The sequence below is a fragment of the Dendronephthya gigantea genome, unplaced genomic scaffold (genome assembly GCF_004324835.1).
Source record: "Dendronephthya gigantea isolate DGI-Jeju-01 unplaced genomic scaffold, DenGig_1.0 000051F, whole genome shotgun sequence".
Lineage (NCBI taxonomy): Eukaryota > Metazoa > Cnidaria > Anthozoa > Malacalcyonacea > Nephtheidae > Dendronephthya > Dendronephthya gigantea.
This window is the reverse complement of record NW_021163061.1, coordinates 1407110-1427585: the sequence shown is the minus strand read 5'-3', so window position 1 is coordinate 1427585 and position 20476 is coordinate 1407110. Positions and strand designations below refer to the sequence as shown.

At 36.4% G+C, this 20476-nt stretch overlaps 6 protein-coding genes and 1 long non-coding RNA gene across 8 annotated transcripts; 2 read left to right on the top strand and 5 right to left on the bottom strand.

Annotated features, from left to right (window-relative positions):
- The first annotated feature begins 206 nt into the window (after positions 1-206).
- On the top strand, positions 207-3004 carry LOC114528750 (protein phosphatase 1 regulatory subunit 42-like). The gene is made up of 7 exons (XM_028550462.1): positions 207-427; positions 601-767; positions 1101-1239; positions 1946-2062; positions 2178-2295; positions 2377-2665; positions 2826-3004. The coding sequence occupies exons 1-7, from the start codon at positions 296-298 to the stop codon at positions 2929-2931; spliced, it is 1068 nt and encodes a 355-aa protein (XP_028406263.1). The 5' UTR covers positions 207-295; the 3' UTR covers positions 2932-3004.
- LOC114528748 (excitatory amino acid transporter 1-like) lies at positions 2560-7449 on the bottom strand. Of its 2 annotated transcripts, XM_028550459.1 has the most exons (8): positions 6722-7449; positions 5346-5388; positions 4917-5257; positions 4614-4847; positions 4339-4533; positions 3608-3742; positions 3322-3472; positions 2560-2767 (listed from the first exon to the last, which is right to left on the bottom strand). In XM_028550459.1, the coding sequence occupies exons 1-7, from the start codon at positions 7159-7161 to the stop codon at positions 3322-3324; spliced, it is 1539 nt and encodes a 512-aa protein (XP_028406260.1). In that variant the 5' UTR covers positions 7162-7449; the 3' UTR covers positions 2560-2767. The 2 variants fall into 2 exon arrangements, with proteins under 2 accessions (XP_028406260.1, XP_028406259.1); XM_028550458.1 differs by lacking the exon at positions 2560-2767 and having other exon boundaries at positions 2947-3472; positions 6722-7448.
- Positions 7450-7901: 452 nt separating this feature from the next.
- Positions 7902-9448, bottom strand: LOC114528876. The gene is made up of 4 exons (XR_003687541.1): positions 9215-9448; positions 9085-9138; positions 8210-8322; positions 7902-8082 (listed from the first exon to the last, which is right to left on the bottom strand). It is a non-coding gene; the product is annotated as an uncharacterized LOC114528876 (long non-coding RNA).
- An 87-nt stretch (positions 9449-9535) lies between these two features.
- On the bottom strand, positions 9536-12944 carry LOC114528764 (histone acetyltransferase KAT8-like). Its single transcript, XM_028550475.1, has 10 exons — positions 12713-12944; positions 12131-12205; positions 11863-12026; positions 11735-11788; positions 11403-11567; positions 11154-11243; positions 10930-11070; positions 10697-10790; positions 10469-10619; positions 9536-10320 (listed from the first exon to the last, which is right to left on the bottom strand). The coding sequence occupies exons 1-10, from the start codon at positions 12894-12896 to the stop codon at positions 10107-10109; spliced, it is 1332 nt and encodes a 443-aa protein (XP_028406276.1). The 5' UTR covers positions 12897-12944; the 3' UTR covers positions 9536-10106.
- Positions 12945-13106: 162 nt separating this feature from the next.
- Positions 13107-16577, top strand: LOC114528843. The gene is made up of 12 exons (XM_028550560.1): positions 13107-13324; positions 14106-14193; positions 14264-14347; positions 14428-14498; positions 14614-14636; positions 14824-14875; positions 15010-15107; positions 15203-15288; positions 15383-15497; positions 15606-15702; positions 16009-16106; positions 16197-16577. The coding sequence occupies exons 1-12, from the start codon at positions 13276-13278 to the stop codon at positions 16242-16244; spliced, it is 909 nt and encodes a 302-aa protein (XP_028406361.1). The 5' UTR covers positions 13107-13275; the 3' UTR covers positions 16245-16577.
- LOC114528726 (mannose-binding protein C-like) lies at positions 16323-17868 on the bottom strand. Its single transcript, XM_028550403.1, has 8 exons — positions 17824-17868; positions 17629-17772; positions 17422-17547; positions 17278-17337; positions 17149-17193; positions 16807-16845; positions 16651-16728; positions 16323-16406 (listed from the first exon to the last, which is right to left on the bottom strand). The coding sequence occupies exons 1-8, from the start codon at positions 17866-17868 to the stop codon at positions 16392-16394; spliced, it is 552 nt and encodes a 183-aa protein (XP_028406204.1). The 3' UTR covers positions 16323-16391.
- Positions 17869-19148: 1280 nt separating this feature from the next.
- Positions 19149-20429, bottom strand: LOC114528685 (40S ribosomal protein S21-like). The gene is made up of 6 exons (XM_028550362.1): positions 20351-20429; positions 20163-20238; positions 19614-19677; positions 19455-19523; positions 19320-19375; positions 19149-19212 (listed from the first exon to the last, which is right to left on the bottom strand). The coding sequence occupies exons 2-6, from the start codon at positions 20210-20212 to the stop codon at positions 19197-19199; spliced, it is 255 nt and encodes an 84-aa protein (XP_028406163.1). The 5' UTR covers positions 20213-20238; positions 20351-20429; the 3' UTR covers positions 19149-19196.
- Positions 20430-20476: the final 47 nt, after the last annotated feature.

The window sequence follows — 20476 nt, the reverse complement described above, 5'->3', positions numbered from 1 at the left end:
CAGAATTGTCGCTGTGTCAAATCCGGGGGGTTAATATTGCGTAAAAAAGGGGGTGTGAATTGTAGAACAACCCCGGAAAACGTTAGTCACATGGGCACTTTCCAGCCTTTTCATTGGCTAATTCTGTAGCTTTCTCTCGAGGTTCAAATCCCCGGTAATGACGTCAGTTTCCATAGCAACAAATGTAAGCAAACAATGGTATTAGAATTCTGATCAAAAAGTGTAAACAAAGTTCACTTTCCTTGTGCTTTTTGACTATAATATGAACGGAGTATAGTTGATATTTGATGGGGAAATGGTTAAGATAACACCTGAACTTGTGGCGAAGTGTCCCAGCCAAACAAAAAAGAGTAAAAACGAAACTTCACAGCAATATTTGAAACGTCTAACGCACGTGTATCTTGCTGAGAAAAGCATCGATGAAATTGTGAGTAAAAATTTATTCACATCCCGAACGAGCATTGTTTTATTATTATGCTTTTTAAACGGTAGCTATTGTTTAGATCAAGTCTTGAGTATCGCATTTCAATGGTATATAATATATACATTACCATTATATGACCAAATACGAGTATATAATCTCATATTTTTATGTTGCAGAATAATTTGTCATTGTGTCGGAATCTATCAGTTCTCTACCTTTACGACAACTGCATCAGTAAAATTGAAAACCTGGGTTTTGCCATAAACCTAACACATCTGTACCTGCAGAAAAATAGAATAACTAAAATAGAGGGACTTGATAATCTCAGAAGACTGTCAAAACTGTAAGTTAATTTAATTGATCTAAATAACTATCCCACCAGGGGCCGGTTGTATCAAGCCCGTTTAGCTTAAATGGTGGATAAGTCAAAATTAAATAACACTCTTACAACTCTCTTGAATGAGTCAACTTGAATATTATGCACTGAATTTGTAGTTGTGAACAGTATCTTTGTATTAAGGTCAAAAACATTTTGTTTGCTTGTTGAATAAAACGGCAGGCTTGCTTTCTATTTTGAACTTATCCACCGTTTAAGCTAAACGGGCTTGATACAACCGGCCCCAGTTCTCCATATTTGCATTCAAATGCTTTAAAAATATCTTCAATATATTTCCAGGTATTTAGGTCAAAACTTCATCACAGTGGTTGAAGGATTGGAGAAACTTGAAAGTCTTAATGAACTTCATATAGAAAATCAAAATTTACCAGTCGGAGAAAAATTGCTGTTTGACCCACGATCATTGAAGGCTGTTGCAGTAAGTTTAATTTGTGTTGTTTAGTTTCATCTCTTCATTTCATAATATCTCTGACCAGCTCTCCTTCATCTCTTCTTATTATGTGTCCATATCATCTCAACCTTGCTTCCCTCATCTTCTCTGCAATGTCTACCACCTCACATCTTTTTCTGATCTCTTCATTTCATAATATCTCTGACCAGCTCTCCTTCATCTCTTCTTATTACGTGTCCATATCATCTCAACCTTGCTTCCCTCATCTTCTCTGCAATGTCAACCATCTCACATCTTCTTCTGATCTCTTCATTTCATAATATCTCTGACCAGCTCTCCTTCATCTCTTCTTATTACGTGTCCATATCATCTCAACCTTGCTTCCCTCATCTTCTCTGCAATGTTAACCATCTCACATCTTCTTCTGATCTCTTCATTTCATAATATCTCTGACCAACTCTCCTTCATCTCTTCTTATTATGTGTCCATATCATCTCAACCTTGCTTCCCTCATCTTCTCTGCAATGTCTACCACCTCACATCTTCTGATCTCTTCATTTTATAATATCTCTGACCAACTCTCCTTCATCTCTTCTTATTACGTGTCCATATCATCTCAACCTTGCTTTCCTCATCTTCTCTGCAATGTCTACCACCTCACATCTTCTGATCTCTTCATTTCATTATATCTCTGACCAGCTCTCCCTCATCTCTTCTTATTCCGTATGTATAGACATGTCTTAATGTCCTGAATGTTTCTGGCAACTACATTGAAAGTCTGGAAGACTTACACTGTCTGTCAAGTATGATCCAGTTAAATGCCCAAAACAACAACATTGCTGACACCAAGGTAAGATATTTCATTGCTTAAAACTTGCAGTATCTGAATATCCTCTAGTGCTTTAAAGACCTTCCTTTGCCACTTAAGATATCTCCAAGGAATAACCCAATTCATTTCATTGCAGGGTTTAGTAAAGGCATTGAGTGTCTGGCCAGCAATAATAAAACTTGATCTGACAGGAAATCCAGTTTGTGAAAAGAAGAAATACAGAGATCGTGTCTTTGTCATGTCAAAGACATTAGGTATGATTACAAAGATCTTTCAGCTGCTGCATTCTTTGCTATCAGAGACACTCTGATATAATTTCATTCATACAACTTTAGTGATGCTTGATGGTAAAGAGATCAGTTCAACAGCCAAGAAATTTCTTCTCAATTGGAAAGCAAATCGCGAGGCGAGAAAACGCCAAATCTTGGAGAAAGAAAAACGCGAAAAAGATCTCCAACGCGCTTCACAGTCAGAACCAGATATGAGCACGATATATTTCCAAGCTGTTCCGCCCATCCTTCCTCAGCTGCCCACAGGATTCTCCGGATCTTATCCAAGAAGAATTTCGTCTGGGACCACGTTTACGAGCAGCATCTCTGCATCAAGAGTGCCACAGAATACCAGGTTAGAAGAAGTATTTTCACTCAAATTTATCACTTCATGAAATTGTCCAGAACACAAGTCCTAGCGACAGTTCAATCGCTATCCTCTTCTCAGCACTGGAAACTAAAATATTTGGAAGATTTTTTTTTCATAAACAACAACGTTTTCTTTCTCATTCCAGACTGCCAAGTATATTTGGCTCTCAACAGCAACTTCCAACAAGAGGACAAGAGTGGTCTTCCGATGGAAGAAGACCGGTTCTTCCTGTACAGACAGTTCAATTTTGAGCACTTTTATAAATATATTTTGTAATTAAGAATTTATTATGTAAAATAGTCGTTGATAACTTATAAAAATGAACATTTGTGTGAACTCACTCGTCATGACTGCACGGACTTCGCTTACTCCGAAATCTCAATTATTTAAGGAATATTAATTCAGTGTTTAAATTTTTTACATCTTACGAAGGATAATCGTGCGAAAATCAGGTCATGCATGTTGTTCACTTCCTCGTAGAGTCGTAGGCCTGAATATCAAAGTGCAACGTAACAATTTTTAAACAAAATCAAAACAAAACTAGTTATTCAATATTCTAGGTGTTGTACAAATATGTACGCTGCCACCTTCGTTCCCAGGGTCTCTCAAGAAACCTTGGGAAGAGGATTCCAAGAGCGTACCTAAAAAGAAGTTTGTTCACTCTTCTGATGGTTGAAAACAATTTCATTTTCCTCAACGCTTCCTTGTTCGAACTCATGCTGAAACCAATGCCCCATAACACCAGCACAGTAACAATCTCCCATCACGTTGACAGCAGTTCTTACGCGATCCCTACGGAAGAATTACTCAATTTTCAGATGATCACGTACGGGCTTATATTTTAGCCAATCAGCGCTTAGAAAGGTTGGCAAAATGGAATTAAATCAATTATACAATATTTAATCAATTATCTTTTTGAGTACTCACAGAAACCACTCAACAGCTAGAATTGGTCCAATATCATCTGTAGGCAAACCACACGCTTCCAACACAACAATAACATAAACTAGTCCACCAGCAGGGACACCGGCGGCCCCCATTGAAACAAGAGTCGCTACAATGCTAAAAAACAAAAATAGCTGTTGATTGAGAAACTAGAATTTAAATCCATGTAACAAAATTCTAGAGGTTTTAACGGGTCTTAATTTCGAGTGGAATTATACACACTTGAAATTCAAGCCTGGAACAGTTGATGGAAAAATGAGTCAACTATAGGTCCTCCGGTAGGAATCGAACCTACGCTTTTGCGATGCCGGTGCAATGCTCTTGTTATTGAGACCACTACCACTTCACCGGCGTCGCAAAAGCGTAGGTTCGATTCCTGCCAGAGGATCTATAGTTAACTCGTTTTCTATCAACTGTTCCCGGCTTGAATTTCAAGTGTGTATAATTCCACTCGAAATTAAGACCCTTTAAAATTCTTTGAAGTGTGTATAATTCCACTCGAAATTAAGACCCTTTAGAATTTACCTGCATCGAGTGAAGTGCCAAAAATCATAAATGATTTACCGTGCGACAAAATGTTAGACAATGTATCGCATATAACAATCTTATTCAGTACTAACTTATCGTTTCTAACGGCTTGTAATTGCAGGCAAAATAACGAAAATATGCACTGGATTTCACTGATAACTAGTAACACTGGGATTACTTCTTACCAAATCAATAAAATTCTTCCAAAGGTGAGTTCATAGTTATTCAATTGGGCAACATATATTGCAGTGATAGCCTCATAAAGTGCACCGCCGTCCATGTTCAGCGTCGCTCCAACGGGTAAAACAAATCTCGTGATCTTCGGACTTATTTTGTTATTTTTTTCCATACATGTTATTGTCACAGGTAAGGTAGCAGCACTAAAATTTAACGAAGTTTTCAGTCACGAAGATGATATTCAACTGAAGCAAACTTCAGCGGTGTCACACCAGGAACTAACCTTGACGATGTACCAAAAGCTGTAATCGCAGCTTCAATCATCCCTGAGAAAAACTTGAACGGATTCTTCCTTGTGAAGACGAAATACAACAACGGATAGACAACGAAGGAATGTATGATCAAGCCAGTGATACAAGTGCCGATGTAAAGCGCCAATGATTCAAACACATCACCAATATTTTCTGCGTTGACTATAGCACCAGCCACTAGGAAACAAATACCAACAGGAGAAAGCCTGAAAATAATCCAAACTACGTTATTATGGTTTGAAAATACTTGAAAATAGTAAATTATGACATATTACCAGATAGCCAGCGTGACCATATTCATAGTCACATCCATTAGTATCTTAAAAAAGACAACCATGGGTTGACCAGCTTCCCCCATCTGTCCTAAAATGTACCCAAAAACAATTGCAAACATGATGAGACCCAACATATTCGTTCCAGGAACTTTCTCAACTTTGTCATATTCGTATTTAACGCTCATTCGAATCTCTGTAGCATTTCTATCTGAGAAAAATCCCCAGGGATTCAGTTTCTTAGAACTAATCATTTTGAACATGTCCTCAGCTGACGAGTTCGAATGAACGGCAGTTCCTCCGAAAGTATAGTTCACTGCTGTTGCTTTGTATTTAGTTTTAACCTATAAAAGAAGAAAAAGCTTCATTTTTTTTAAACTGCAAATTAGACAATTGACGTGTCAGTTTGAAATAAACGTTGAAAACGCTTACTGAGGAGAACGCCGCGTCCACCAAATTGTCTGGGAACAAATTTCTGTTAAAAAACAACATAAATATAAATTCTCAAGTACCCTACTTTGTTTTACCTAAAATGGGACGGTTTTATTTCCTTAGCAATTAAAAATTACGCAAAAAAATGTGTGTAATTTTAGGGCCGTTTATAAGACCATTTATCATCAAATGCTGACATAATTTGAAAATGACATAATTCGATAAATGAAAATTAATTCATGAAATATAACTGGTCACGTATGAGTCAAGCAGCTGCTGTCAGCATGAATAGTTAAAAGACTTTATTATCCATGATTTTATTATCCATGCTGTCAGTGACCTCTTGACAATAGAGAGAATTTAGCCAGAGGATGAAAATGACAAGAACAACATGGATTCTATTTCAGCTTGTCTTTAATGATCTTGTTTTAAAAATTAATTTGTCTATTTAAAGTGCATTTAAGCTGACGACTTGGGGAACCAAATGGTGTTAAGAGATACCAAATAAAGATTGGGGATACCAGATACCAAATTCTTGTGTCTGCACTTGAACTAATGTGTTTAAGTTAGATGAAAGAGCTCATTTAGAAATTCTACCCTGAATAATTGTGACATTTCTAATGTCATTTCATTTTGTAGAAGAGCTCATTAACAAAATACTATTTTGAACTATTTTGAATGTTATATTAAATTCAAAATCTTGATCTTAACAGAGTATGGCAGAGATGAAAGGGGAGTGGAGGGTGTTTATCACAGAGTGTAATAGTGGGGTAGGCCGTAGGGGGAGAAATATAGTGGGGTAGGGGGGAGAAACATACGCAAAGGGATAAAGGTCATAAAGGTATCACCCTTTCATAAAACTTGATGACTGAACCTCCACAGGTAGTCTAAATTCAAAGCATGTTTGTATAGTATCTTTCAGTATATTCCAAGGACTTTTGGTATGTTTAGGCAAATACCACAACAGAAATAGCATTAAAACTGCAAAATGTAATCAAACTTTGCAGATATAATGCTTATTATAGTAAATTGTCAGTCATTAAGAGCTCAACTTAATCACCTGTAATTTGACACTGACATAAATAAAAGAAATGTTTATTTAAGTAGTGATCAATATAGATGTTCAACAAGTTCATGATGTGCAACTTCACGCAGTTTCATGATGTGCAACTCTTAGAATACACTGACCAAAATAATTGTTTTGAATGAATTGTACATGAGATTGTCATTGATATTGACACTTTAATATCCAGTGAATAGTACTTATAAACTAATGATTTCACGTTTATAAACAGGAAAGCTTAAGGCATATTATAATCGCCTCACAAAAATATTTCTCAGAATTAATCCAGTACAAACAACAAGCCAAACCGTACCTTATTAGATCCAAAATAGAATCAGCCGGCTCAATATTGCCCTCGTTCGGTTTTGTAGCTTTTACATTTGCCTCTCCTGGCTTGATACTTACAACCAGAACTATACCGACTATTGCAGCTAATATTGTTGTAATTAGATAATATAATAAAGTCCTTCTGCCCAATTTTCCGCTTTGCTTGGCGTCCAGTTCGGCCACGGCCAAAAGAACACTAGAAATGATCAGTGGCAAGACTAACAGCTTCAAAATTCGTATCAAAATCTCGCCAGGAAACGACAAATACATAGCTAACTCCTTCGGTGGAGGGTCTTTTGACGATTGCACAGTTTCGTGAAGTAAAGCTCCGAGTAAAAATCCGCATAATACACCAACAAGGATTAAAAACAAAATCAAATGTTGTTTCAAAATTTGCAACATGTTCGAGAGCCGTGTACGAGCCATGACTTTAGATTCTCTTTGAACGATAATCGACTGAAGTGTTTTGATGGAAGTTATGTAACTTCAAGTTATTTGTTGAAGAGGCAACGAGGCAAGACTCCTAGTGATGACTGTATGTTGGTTTTAATCCTTTAGTACATAAAGAAACCCACACTGAGTTTATAGCGCGTCTTGCCTATGTTACGCTGTCATTCCACTGTGACGTGACGTCATATCCTGGTAGTGGTTGCCTTCACTGTGGTTTATTGGTAGTTGGTATCTTGGTACCCTCATTGGCATGACGGCACTGTCGGCACATGTCGTTGCTAGGTGGCAATGATGACCTTGAGTGCCTGTCTCAAGTAGGGACTCTTTGATAACACGCAATATTTGTTTTTGTGATTTTTTCCCCATATGTATCAGAATGAATATGGTCAAGGTGAGAGGAAGTTCGGGAAAGCCATGCAAGCTCTGCGCAGGTCTTTCCTGGGGAGTACGAAAGGTACGAGGTTGCGAGAAAGCAGGGAAAGTCGAGGATGGCAGAGAGAAACAGGAGGGGAACTGAGGGGGTGGAAGGGGGAAGCAGAAGGGAAGAAGGGGATGTGAAAGAGAAAGAGAGAGGAGGGCAGGAAGCGAGTTAATGAGGTAGAATGTCAGGCCCTCAGCCGGGCAATTCTCGTCCGTCATTTCTCGTCCGTCACCACTCACCGTAACTGAACACGCCACACAGCTGTGAAAAAGGATCACATTTGTATGAGACAAGATATAATAAAGTGAAACAAATATTTAGTCGGTTAGCGCTAATGAAACTACAACAATTACATTCTACAAGAGCGTTCGTGAGATTTCGTTTATATCCGATCAGGGATTAGATCTCTTTGGCTCTGTCCCAGTTCTTCCGCGTTGAGGTTGAACGACATTCTGACAGCCACTGGTTAAACGGCACTAAAAAATTCAGTTCAAAAGACGCTTGTTTAACCGACGATTGTGCCACAAGATACTTAAATCAGTTCGTTGAAAATTCTGATCCGAAATGAAGAAGTCTTTCTTCTTATCACAGACAAATACTAACCCCTCCACTGACAGGTTTACAAATACAACCCCCCTGATCACAAGACGCTTTCCAACAAGTTTCACAGTGGAGCCTCCAGAAACATAAATTGACACAACCTTTACAATCTGCTTCTAAAGTGAAGGAATGTCAGAATAGTATAACATTAGGAGATTATAGGCGATGTCTAACGATATGGGTCAGTAAGAGTAAAAAGTTGCAGGGCAGTGTCTACTAAGGCTAGTCAGGCTGGTATTTAGAACTCTCAGTCAGACTAGAAATACTGCAATGATCAATTGACATCGAGGAAGGTTGAAAGTGAAACACTGAATAAAACATTGCAAAGCAGTAAGCACTAGACTAGTCATGCTAGTATTAGTAACAACAGTCAACACTCAGTCAGACTGGCGGTACTGCAATGATCAACTGACATTGAGGAAGGTTGAAAGTGAAACACTGAATAAAACATTGCAAAGCAGTAAGTACTAGACTAGTCGGGCTAGTATTAGTAGCAACAGTCAACACTCAGTCAGACTAGCAGTACTGCAATGATCAACTGACATTGAGGAAGGTTGAAAGTGAAACACTGAATAAAACATTGCAAAGCAGTAAGTACTAGACTAGTCGGGCTAGTATTAGTAGCAACAGTCAACACTCAGTCAGACTAGCAGTACTGCAATGATCAACTGACATTGAGGAAGGTTGAAAGTGAAACACTGAATAAAACATTGCAAAGCAGTAAGTACTAGACTAGTCGGGCTAGTATTAGTAGCAACAGTCAACACTCAGTCAGACTAGCAGTACTGCAATTGCCAATGGTAAACTTCCCCATGCACTTGAACAGATAACGTTACCGAAAGAATGAGGTACATATACCAGGAGACAGAGAAGCATACTTATTGCTCGTGCTCTTATTAAATGTTGATGATCTGACGCGTCTTGCATTTCACCTAAATTTAATATATCAAATCAGTTGTTGTGGTTTATAGAGAATCAGAATTCACGCAACCTAATATTTTAACACACCTGCTGTACGAGTGACGAAAACGGGAAGCAATAGAAACAAAAGCCAATTCATATTTGAAAAACCCCAACTCTTCTCGAGACCTGAAGATGTCATGAAACTTCGCTAAACAAAATCATCTGTTATAGACTAAATGGTGTCGTAATGTCCTTGTTCAAAAACTCAACTCAATATATTTTTTTAATTGAAAGTGATTATACCAGAAACATTATCCACTTACGGATGACTATAAGTGTGAAAAAAAACGAACTTCTTACTGTAATATTGTTGTTCAATACAAACAACCTAAGAGATCAATCATACCAGAACTTCTTCCTAAATCGATTTTTTCACACGTAAAAATCAATAAATACAATTCTGTTGCATGCAGGCGGCATTTCCTCTCTTGAAAAGCTTAAAATCTTAGAATTCTCTTACAAATGTAACACTCTTTCAGCTCTAAGAGATTAGGAAGTAATCATTGTTACATAGCGATGTCATTCAAACTTCAAAGGACATTGGGTTTTTTATATTTTTGTATAGTTGCATGCCATTGTAGTAAATGCATTGTGTCTGATATTTCAAAACCATGGTCACTGGATTATGGCTGGACGACTTTAAGGACAGCGAAATTAAAATATTGTAGTTATTGTGAGCTCATGCAGAGCTACTTCAACTGTCATTTCCGGACGAATAAGGACCAAGATTTTACAAGACAATAAAAATTTTTAAGAACACGTATCCGTATCACGTATCCGCATCCGTATCACGTATCTATATCACGTACCATGGGATAAATTATTTATATGTTGTTCTCAACCATGAAATGCCAGGCTATTTATTTACAAGAAGAAAAGAGCTGAGCACCCGGTACTTCAAGCGATTGTGAAGCCAACATTAATAATATAATATCCACTAATGTTTGACTTTCTTTATTCTCTTGGTTGGTGCCCATCTTAGGCATGAAGTGTCTACAGTAAGCACTGGTCTGCGGTATTGTGCACTCTTGACATGCTCCTCCACTAGCTTCGGTGTGACACAAATCACGTGTTGTCCTTTCCAATATTTGATCATGTTGAGGGATTGCAGTGTGCTGATAATGTCTTCCTGTGTGATGCTTGTCATTGTGCTGGGAAACATATAAAAAATATTCCAGTTCTTTTAACAGACAAACTCACGAGTTTCATTAAAGCAAAAACGAAATGGACTTTACAACAATTATATAAAATTTCTGTTACAAAAGGTTACGTTAAGTTCCCCCGTTTAATATAGCTCACCTTAAATCTTTGATAGATAATGTTCCTCGTAAATTTCTGAGAATGTCGAGCAAAACCCAGGACCAGTAGCTACGATAGCTCAATTTTCCAAGATCTGACAAAGGTTTCTCAGGTGAACCAACTGCTGCTTCTAGTTTGGAGAGCTCGTAGCCTAAATGAATCAAGACAGGGTGGTGTTGGACAACATTGAGGTTGAAATATTTGCAAGCAAAATAACGACGTTCTTACTGAATGCGATGAGAAATTTCCCATAACCCTTTCGTTGGTACGGAGGCAACGTTAAGATACAAGCCAGGTTGTTTCCGTCTGGGGATTCTTTTTCCTAGAAAACAATTCCCTTTTTCCAGTCACATTTCCAAGAAAAAACCCAGCAAAATACAATGATCACAAATGACGAAAACAGGTTCTTAAAGAATCATGATCTTAAATAATGCAATGAACGAAAAGCATAAAAAAAATACCTTTGAGAAGTATCCGACCAAATGCGCTCCGTCACGATCAACTTCCGTTAAGATGTTAAACACAAACGGCTCAACATCAAAATAAAGTGTTTTATGATCCAAGAATAACTTGGCTGTTAAACAGAGGTTCTGACAGTAGATCTGAAAGAATAATTCTCAAGCTTACAACTCAATTCACTGGACAATTTTAATACGACAAAAAAGGTAACACATTTCATTCCTACCTTGTGGTCTTTACCATCAACTTCATAAACAGAAATTGTTCCTTTGCGATAAATTTCTCTTCCCGGAGGTTGGCGCATAGTACACTTTGTCTGAAAGAATGGATAGTGGATAATTGCTTCATGATACATTTATGAAACAATTTAAAACCAAGTTTTCAAAGCAAAAGCTAATTCTTTGATAGCTTGCAGGATAATTCTTTGAAGAATTGATTACTAACTACCAATGGTGATATTGTTGACAGAGCTTACCATATGATCACAAAAGGTGTGTTCGTATTTCATGTATTTCAAACAATATTCACAGATCCAGAGCTTGGTTTGTTTACCATAGTCATCCGGAAATGGCGAGAAGTACCATGCATCAATTTCATATTTTCCAATTTGAATTTTATCAACATATTTCACTTTGGTTATCTGAAATAATCAAAATGGTAAACATTCATGTCTTTTGGATGAACCCCTGATGACTAACTACTTATGAATAGAAGATGAAATGTCTGGTCCAATCCTTGAAGATGAAAGTTTCATTGACAAATGATATACATCAAAGCCTGGCATATCAACAGATTCATAACACTTACTGCTTCATGTTCTTTCTCTAATGCAGCAGTTGTTGGATCCATTTCAGCATAGGTCTAGAAATATGGGATGTTTTAGTTCTCTCACCTACAGTGAACTTCATTTCAAAACAACTGAACAATAGTCTCACTTTCTGGACATGATTTATTTCATCATGTTTTCGTTTCTGGTTTCTGGTCAGTTTTCTTTCTGGTCCTTCATTGTCTGACTTCTCTTCGGACTTTTCTTCCGTGATTTTTGATTTGAATATATCAACTCGGACATCTGACACCCACTCATCCAGACGACGGTTGACTAGTGAAGAAAATCATTCTGGTAAACATGATGTGCCACCCTTTTCAAGGTTTTATCATCTAACCATACAAACAAAGTAATTTAGTGAAGTAATCATTCCTTACATCCATTATAATGAACATAATATTCAATTGTGTTTTCTTCAACGTTATTTCGTTTTTGGATGATTTCAGCTGGATCTACAATGAATAGTTTATGTAAATAATCAATAATTCACAATACTCAACTATTATTGCCAGAGGATAGGCAAGTACAATGCAAACAGTCATCTTTTCCATCCCGCACAACAGGGCAAATATGGAATACATTTTTGAGTAAACATTCCCATATCAATAGTTCATATTATATCTGTGTTTGGTAGAGGAAGCCACCCCCCCCCTGCTGAGAACCGAAATGAGACAAGAAACCTTGAAGTGGCTCTGTGTATGCTGTTGTCAACTAAGTGCATCAACTAAGCTCTGTTTAAATGTTGATTTCTGGTAAAAACTAACACGTTCATTTTCAAGCTAGATCTTTCTTGATTTAGTCAAAAACAATCCAGGGAGCTCCCCCCCCTGATGAAAATGAACAAGTGAAATAAATGCATCTTACAACGAAATATTCCCACATAAAAGGCACAGCAAAATTTCTATCTAGTAACAGGCATAAATAAATTATCAACATAAGGAAGAGAGTTTTTCTCTTACGCCAATTGTTATCCGCGGGTCTCTTCACAAGGCAGAAATCACCAACTTCAAACGAAATATCAGGCGATTTTGGAGCCTTTTCATCCCCTTTTATAGGCTTGCTGTCATCTTTAGAATCCTTAGCAGTCTTCCCTGCTTCTTTCGCAGCGGGATTCATCTCGATTTTCATCGTAAAATCGCTCATAAAATAAAAAAATAAAAACAACAACAATCTTTAGCACGAGTTCGACACGTGAAGGTCGAAGAAATTTAGGGCGCTCCAGGTGTAGCAGGCCAGTGCCTTGGAGAAATTATCCTTAAAACTAGGCATTTTGAAAAATATTGGTTATTTATATTGGAAACATTTTTATAGTACTAAGGAATTTCAAGATATTTATCAAGAAATTCACAAAGTTTCGATGATTCTGATAATTGAGAATGTATTTATTTTTTCTCAGAAATGATGTTTCAATTTGGAATTTGCAACATATTCTGGCTTGCAGATATCAGAATTTGAATTACCTTCTCATTTTGTAGACATTATCAGCTGATTCTGAAGAAAACACTTTGGTTTGGATATTAAAATGTGCAATTGGAAAAATATCAAACAAAACAATTTATCATCTTTTTCTGGTAAGATCATGAAATTACCTTCCATGATTAATTTCAATTGGGAAAATTATCCTCAGTTTTTTAACAGAATTGATAGCTTTACCACAAAGAAACTTTTCTTGTTCACTCTTGTGATAAGGATAATTTTCCTCCGTAAGAATTAAGTAGGCATTTTGAAACCAATGGAAAGGAACTGAAGATCTATGCTTGAATCAGAGTGGATCAGATACTGTACTGGTCGGAGAGATGTTGGTTTCAGAAAGGTCTCTGTATTAGAAAGATATCTGCGTTAGAAGGGTGTCTGTATTGGAGTGATATGTCTGTATTAGAGAGATGTCTGCATTAGAAGAGTGTCTGTATTGGAGTGATATGTCTGTATTAGAGAGATGTCTGCATTAGAAGAGTGTCTGTATTGGAGTGACATGTCTGTATTAGAAAGATATCTGCGTTAGAAGGGTGTCTGTATTGGAGTGATATGTCTGTATTAGAGAGATGTCTGCATTAGAAGAGTGTCTGTATTGGAGTGACATGTCTGTATTAGAGAGATGTCTGCATTAGAAGGGTGTCTGTATTGGAGTGATATGTCTGTGTTAGAAAGATATCTGCATTAGAAGAGTGTCTGTATTGGAGTGACATGTCTGTATTAGAGAGATGTCTGCATCAGAAAGGTCTCTGTATTAGAGAGATATCTGTATTAGAAGGGTACTTGTCTGTATTAGAGAGATGTTTGAGGTATTCATATGGAGAGTACAGTTCAATGATTAATACATTTTAAATTGGTTGTTTATCACATTGCATGTAGACAAGACTGTGGCAGCTGTTTCAATATTCTGGGCTGATGGATTTTTGTGTCTTTTGTTTGTTTTATTAACACACTTCAAATACACAAGGTTAGTCCTATTTGATGTTCAGCAAGCACAAAATGAATGTGTGTTCTAATTTTGTTTTGTGAATGTTAAGGATTACAGTCCTAAATTACTCAGTTTGTACAATAGCAACATCAAATACGCAGTGGATATGGTTCTTCATCTTTACTGCACTAAGGTAGACTATCAAAACATGTGAATTATCTCCTTCCTTAAAATACTCTTTCATTCATTTTAATTTTTTTTTGTATTATTAAGTTCAGTTATGAATGGCCTATACTTCTTTTTTCTTCATGAAAAAAAGCGAAAGGAATTTCCAGTGATTACTGGTGAGTTATTCATACAGTTGCCAGTACTTTGGTGTCAGCTAGCCTCGATGCCAACAAAGGTTCTCAACAGAGCACATGCAGTGAATATTTATTGCCTCTTAACAATCTTTTTCAGCTTGGCTGGCAAACCTGTTAAGTGTAGGTCAATACTGGAAATTATTGGAACCACTGAGTATTTTAATAAGATGTACCACAATAACCACTAGATGGCTTTATCAAGTCACTTCAGTGATGTTCAATTTCTCAACTGGTTTTTTCATCACAGCCAAATCTTGATATTCAAAATTCTAGCTTGGAATGACAACAATTCTGCCCGTATTTGTAGATAATGTCATTATTATTTGCTGTTAAATATCAGTGGAAACAGAGAGAGGAAGGTAGGCGTGAAATATCTCATAAAAGAATAAAGGATTTGGACAACATGAAGAACTTCAGAACCAAATACATCAATACAGTCAGTCTGCGTCATCAATGATTTGCGTTGACTCTTAAACATTGTTTAAACTTTCAGCATATAACAACATGACAAACACCAATGGGGCCTCTACGACTAGCACTGATGAAACATCGCCGATTTTATTTCAACAGAACGGAACGTCAGCTATCCAGGTGAATAAACCGGAAACCAAATCTTTTCATTGTATCAAAAGTCTAGTCCTTCACCATAGACTCGTGGTACATTATTGCTTGTTTCCAATTTTCAGAACCCATCCAAGACTGATGTGTTTTTTGTTCTTCTGTTTTTACTGTCTGCTGGTTTTTTTATCGCTGCTTGGACAAAAGAAACGGAGTAAACACATGTTGAAATGAATCATTTTAGATATGACACACAGCAATCATCTTACCTTGCAAATATTTACGGAATTAATCATTCTTTTTTTCAGAATTTTTTATTGGGTTGCTCATATCTTATTGTGGATAATTCAAGCTGCAATTTTTATTATTATACTGATAATTCATTATAAAATCACGCACGAAGGACCTTCAGTGTTTGTAAAGGTATTAGGAGATATATTCGTTATATTTTCACATATCTATCGTATCTAAACACACGCAGATGGCCCGTGCTGAAACTGATGAAAATTGTCCGGCAATTTTTCCTTCTAGTGCATTTTACTTGCAGCCGTGATGGCCAACGCTGTGACTGACATACCTTCATACATTTGGTTAAATTGTATTTTGGAGGACGAAAATCCTGCTGAAGGTGAAATCTTATCTCAAACTGTCTTCTAAGGAGCTTTCTTCAAAATCGTTTGATATGCAGATAATCAGATAGATATAGACTGCCATAGCGAGCAGTTTTGAAGCAAAATTAAGGTTGTTTATCTAATAGTAAACCAGTTCTAGTTGCATGAAGGAGCCCTAATCTAGACCTAGACGTGATTAAGTCTAAAATTTATCGTGTAGTCTATATCTGTCTTCCTTGAGTTTGTATCAATTTTTAAGATAGGATAAAACTGAATTAGTTATCAATACAATGTAGAAATTAAACATTCCTCGTTCTTTTCAGACGCATTCAAATGCTATGATATCCTTATTGGACTAGTCTTGCTGTCACATATTGCATTCTTCTTTGTGATGAGAACAGAGTTTCTGCGTCTTAAAGATGTAAGTTTACATATTTACAGTACATAGTCTCTATATATATATATATATAGAAGTCTCATGCATAATTTGAGTTTTTTGAATTTTTTTTAGGTTGCAAGGTGGCGTGTCGCAGGAGAAATTGATAACCTGGATCCTTGATTAATAACCTGGCCCTTCGTTAAATCATAATCGATATGTTTTTTTTCTTAACATGAGCTCAGAAGTTTGTAATCCGTAGTCTTTAAACGATTTTAACATACCCTAACTAACATTATCTAACTATGACCAGGAATGCTCACTTTTCATTCAAACTGTTGTGTTCTAGAAAAACAAAAACAGTGAAAATTACATGTTTCTATATGTAAAATATAGAAACCTATAACACCTGTATTTATCATGAAAGTCGATGCCATGTTGTGAATGATAAAATTAATATAAAGTATCATATTATGTTATGAAATTCATGTATTTTAATTTTATGCGGATAATAAAATGGCGACATACAAAATCAAAGAAAGGATTGTGCATTGAATGTAAAAAAGCGGGATGTTCAGGTCAATATTACCTTCTTTTTGTCGCAAATCTTTTCTAATTCTGATATTCTCGTTGTAAGAGACCGTATCATATCCACGTCACATTCAAACTACAAGTTTTTCAGCAAGATTTAGATCATGGATGATAAGGGATGAAGATATTACCACAAATTCTATCCTAAGTTTACCTCGGATATTTTACAAGTCCCAGGCTTTCCTTTTAAACCCTTAAGAATAAGAAAGAGTGATAAAACAGTATATATACATTTGGCAAAAAACGTCAAACATGCATGCATAATAAAGAGAAATACTACGCTCTTTCAACTCGAGGTATAGTACATGTACATTTGTGGAGTTTTCTCTGTGATTTCCGTCTTTTGATGGATGCAATCAAGCGAATAGTCATAAATGCTCTGATGTATGTGTGCTTTCATTTCAACATTCATAACTTATCCACTCATTTGCATCCATCGAAAAGAGAATGGCAATGTGGAATCATTGTGGACGTGCCTTAGGTAAGGTGAACCTACCGGTGGACCCATTCTTCCTGATGGACCGGGAGGGCCAGGTTTACCCTAAACGATAGAGAATTTTAACAGATAAGAACATTGAATAAATTTTGTTATCTCAGCTTTTGATCTCAACTCTCGAAAACTAACCTTGGGTCCAGGCTTTCCAGCTAAGCCATCGTGCCCTTGCAAGGCGAGGGTTACCACACTCTAGGATAAAAAAAATTAACTTGTTATAAAATTGTATAATGTATGTAGTCTAGAAGTCCGGCAAAGACAGCTCATATGTTCTACCTCTTTATCCTTGGTCTTAGCACGAATATTTACTATCGACGAACTGATTTTTTTCTCAATCGTTGGACTATAATCTTTTGCAGAACCTGTTGTTGTTGTTGGATGAGACGGTGCTTGAACATTCGACTATAGAACGAGATTCGTATATTGGGAATTTAGGACTGACCAGAGAGTTTCAAAGTTTCATTTCATGCTGCATGCACTAACCGTTTTAACTGAGTTCAGTTGCAGAATGTTTCGAGGTTCAGAATTCACTGTTGAAACTGGTATGCTCGAAGCTTTAGTGTTCTCAGGCACAAGTTCATAACCATCGCCTGTTCTGGACAAAAGAATACTTTTTGACCAATAGCACTATCTGGGAAACTCCAGATATTGGTCACAGACATGGTCAAAATGCAATACCATAGCATGGTACAAGCTACTGGGATCATCATCGTCACTAAACATTTGAAGAAATGATTCACGTGTATTGACGCTGCGTATAAAATATTATTGAACCAGGCAGGAACTGAACTAAGCATTACAGTAAGGTTATAATTGTTATCATAGTGACATATATTGCAGTGCTTCCATAGTTTCCGTAGCAAGATTAATATTCGTCAAGACAGATTGTCCGATACGTCGCCAGCGAGGGTCAAACATGAGAGTTCATAGGCAGAACGCGTTTAAAGACAAGAGATCAGTTTGAATACTTCAATATCGATCTACATTGTTCTCACTCTACATTAGAGAAACAAAGTTTGATCCTAGCCAGGCTAAAAAATACAAATCAAACATATAAATATTCAAATTATGTACGTTACCTTTTTAATTTCACATAACCTTGTCGTCCACAAGTTGTTTTACTTTTAGGAACTATTCCGACGACCGTCAAACGATCATTTCAGCAGAGACTGGTCCTTCGAAGCGAAACAAGACGAAGTGATGCTGGTGAATTACGTATTGTGTCCAGACTGAATACGCGAAAAATTGCCTGCAAGAATTTATGGTTATTTACGCCAAGTATTATCAAACAACAAGGGCATTGTATAAACGGGTGTTTAATTTTTTTACGCAGGTGACCAAAAAACAAGAAAACGTTGATCCAATATAATATCGACGCGCGTATTTTGAACAAAATTTGCGAAAGGCTGGATTCTAATTCACTGCCATTTTCTTAATCTTCCTCAAAGACCCGTATTCTGATTAACTTATCTTTTCTTCTACGCGTAACCATTTCGCTGACGTTTTTTCCCACGAAGTTCATTTTCAACGTAAAACATTCTTTTCCCACGAAAAACGTTCTTTTCGCACGCAAAAAGTTCTAATTGACTTTTTCCCACGCTTGATACATTTTTGGAACAACGAGTTTAGAACGTTTTTGTTACATTTCGGAATGTTCGAATATACAAGATTTGTTACTTTGTACTGTTTCAAAGAATTAATTTGATTCTGAAAACGTATTAAAGCACATTCGTTATGTCTTTGCGATTAAGACGTGTATTTTTCCTATACTAGTTCGTTGAATGTACTTGGAGCTTTGCAGAATAAAAATTATAAAATGGTGGGAATATAACAAATATTTTCCAACTTTGGGCGCAGGGTTGATGGACATAGTCACTTCGGACTGGGGTATTACGAATATACAATATAGGCACTATCCATGCATGAAAATAAAACGAATCACAAGAGTGAGATTGGTCAAAAAAACAGATTAAACTTAACTGAAGCAAAAATCACAAAATATGTCAAACACAAAGCATTTATTTAACTTTTATTTCATATACATCCTTGCTTTATTCTGTGGTGTTTCTGAAATAAAGAAATATTGAATTCATGAAACATACTTGCTTGCTGTAGAATTAAACAACGGTTTGCTCAAATGGAATTTCAATTATTCTAGTATTCAAACAACTTACTGGGAGACAATATTGTCCTTCATACACAGACGTACAAGAGCTTCATCTGAGTCACCCTAGTGAATATGAAAAGTGGATTGATAAATTGGAAAAGTAGAAGGAAAATTAAACTGTGATAAAATGAAAAAATCTTACTGTATTTCTCAAGAAACCACTGAAGGCATAGGTCTTGAAATTATTGGTGTATCGTCCATTTTCATCGAGCTAGTTTTGAAAAATACAACCCAAGATTATTTACCAAGTTCTATGAAAAATTTAACTACAGTTGTGGTATGAACCAATAGTTTGAATTACCTCTCCAACATTAATTTGCACTGATGCATGATCCTTGGCAGAAATAATTCTGTTGGTGACAGAGCTAGAACATATTATTATGATTGGTTATAAAAAGCAGTCATGAAATTACAATGCATATACATAGAAGTCTAAGATGTCTATCTAAGGAATGCGTTATGTCTGATCACCACCAAGCCTGGTAGAACTCTGATGGTGACAAACTGTGCTTTAAAGGTGACTTTCCATCTGGTTATGGTCGACTTGAAAATATGACTCAGTAATCAAAGATAGTTTTTCATGGTTGCAAATATTTACAATTCTAAATCAATGGCTTTCCCTTGTGGTTTATTATTGACAAAACTTTTTAGGCTGACCTCACTCAAGATTTAATAACTTAAAAGAACCAACTTAGAAGAAGGGTGATTATTCTATGAATATGTGGGTCTAACAAGCCAGACTTATTTGTTAACTTCTGGAGTTGTGCCTGGCAGTATTCTTTAAAATATGATATAAATGCTAAATATCAGATTCATTTAAAAAAAATGAATCATTGTCCACGAGTCTCACCATTTTCTAGGTATGTAAGTGTCAACGATTTCACCGGCTTCGTTTTGCATTTTTAACGTCTAGATCTCTCACAAACCTAACAAATTTCACATGAACATGGTTTAAAATACTCGGTGTAGGGATATTGGGGAAGAAATGAGTGAAATTCGTTGAAAAAATCAATGATTTAAGGCTATGTTTGACCTTACCAAAAACACGTTTCCTCAGAGAAAATTAGAAAGAAAGAATATATCCCATGATGCTTTGATATACTCCATTGTATCCCCTGTTATCCTCTGAACACCCAGACACCCTCATATACCCCTAAAACTCAA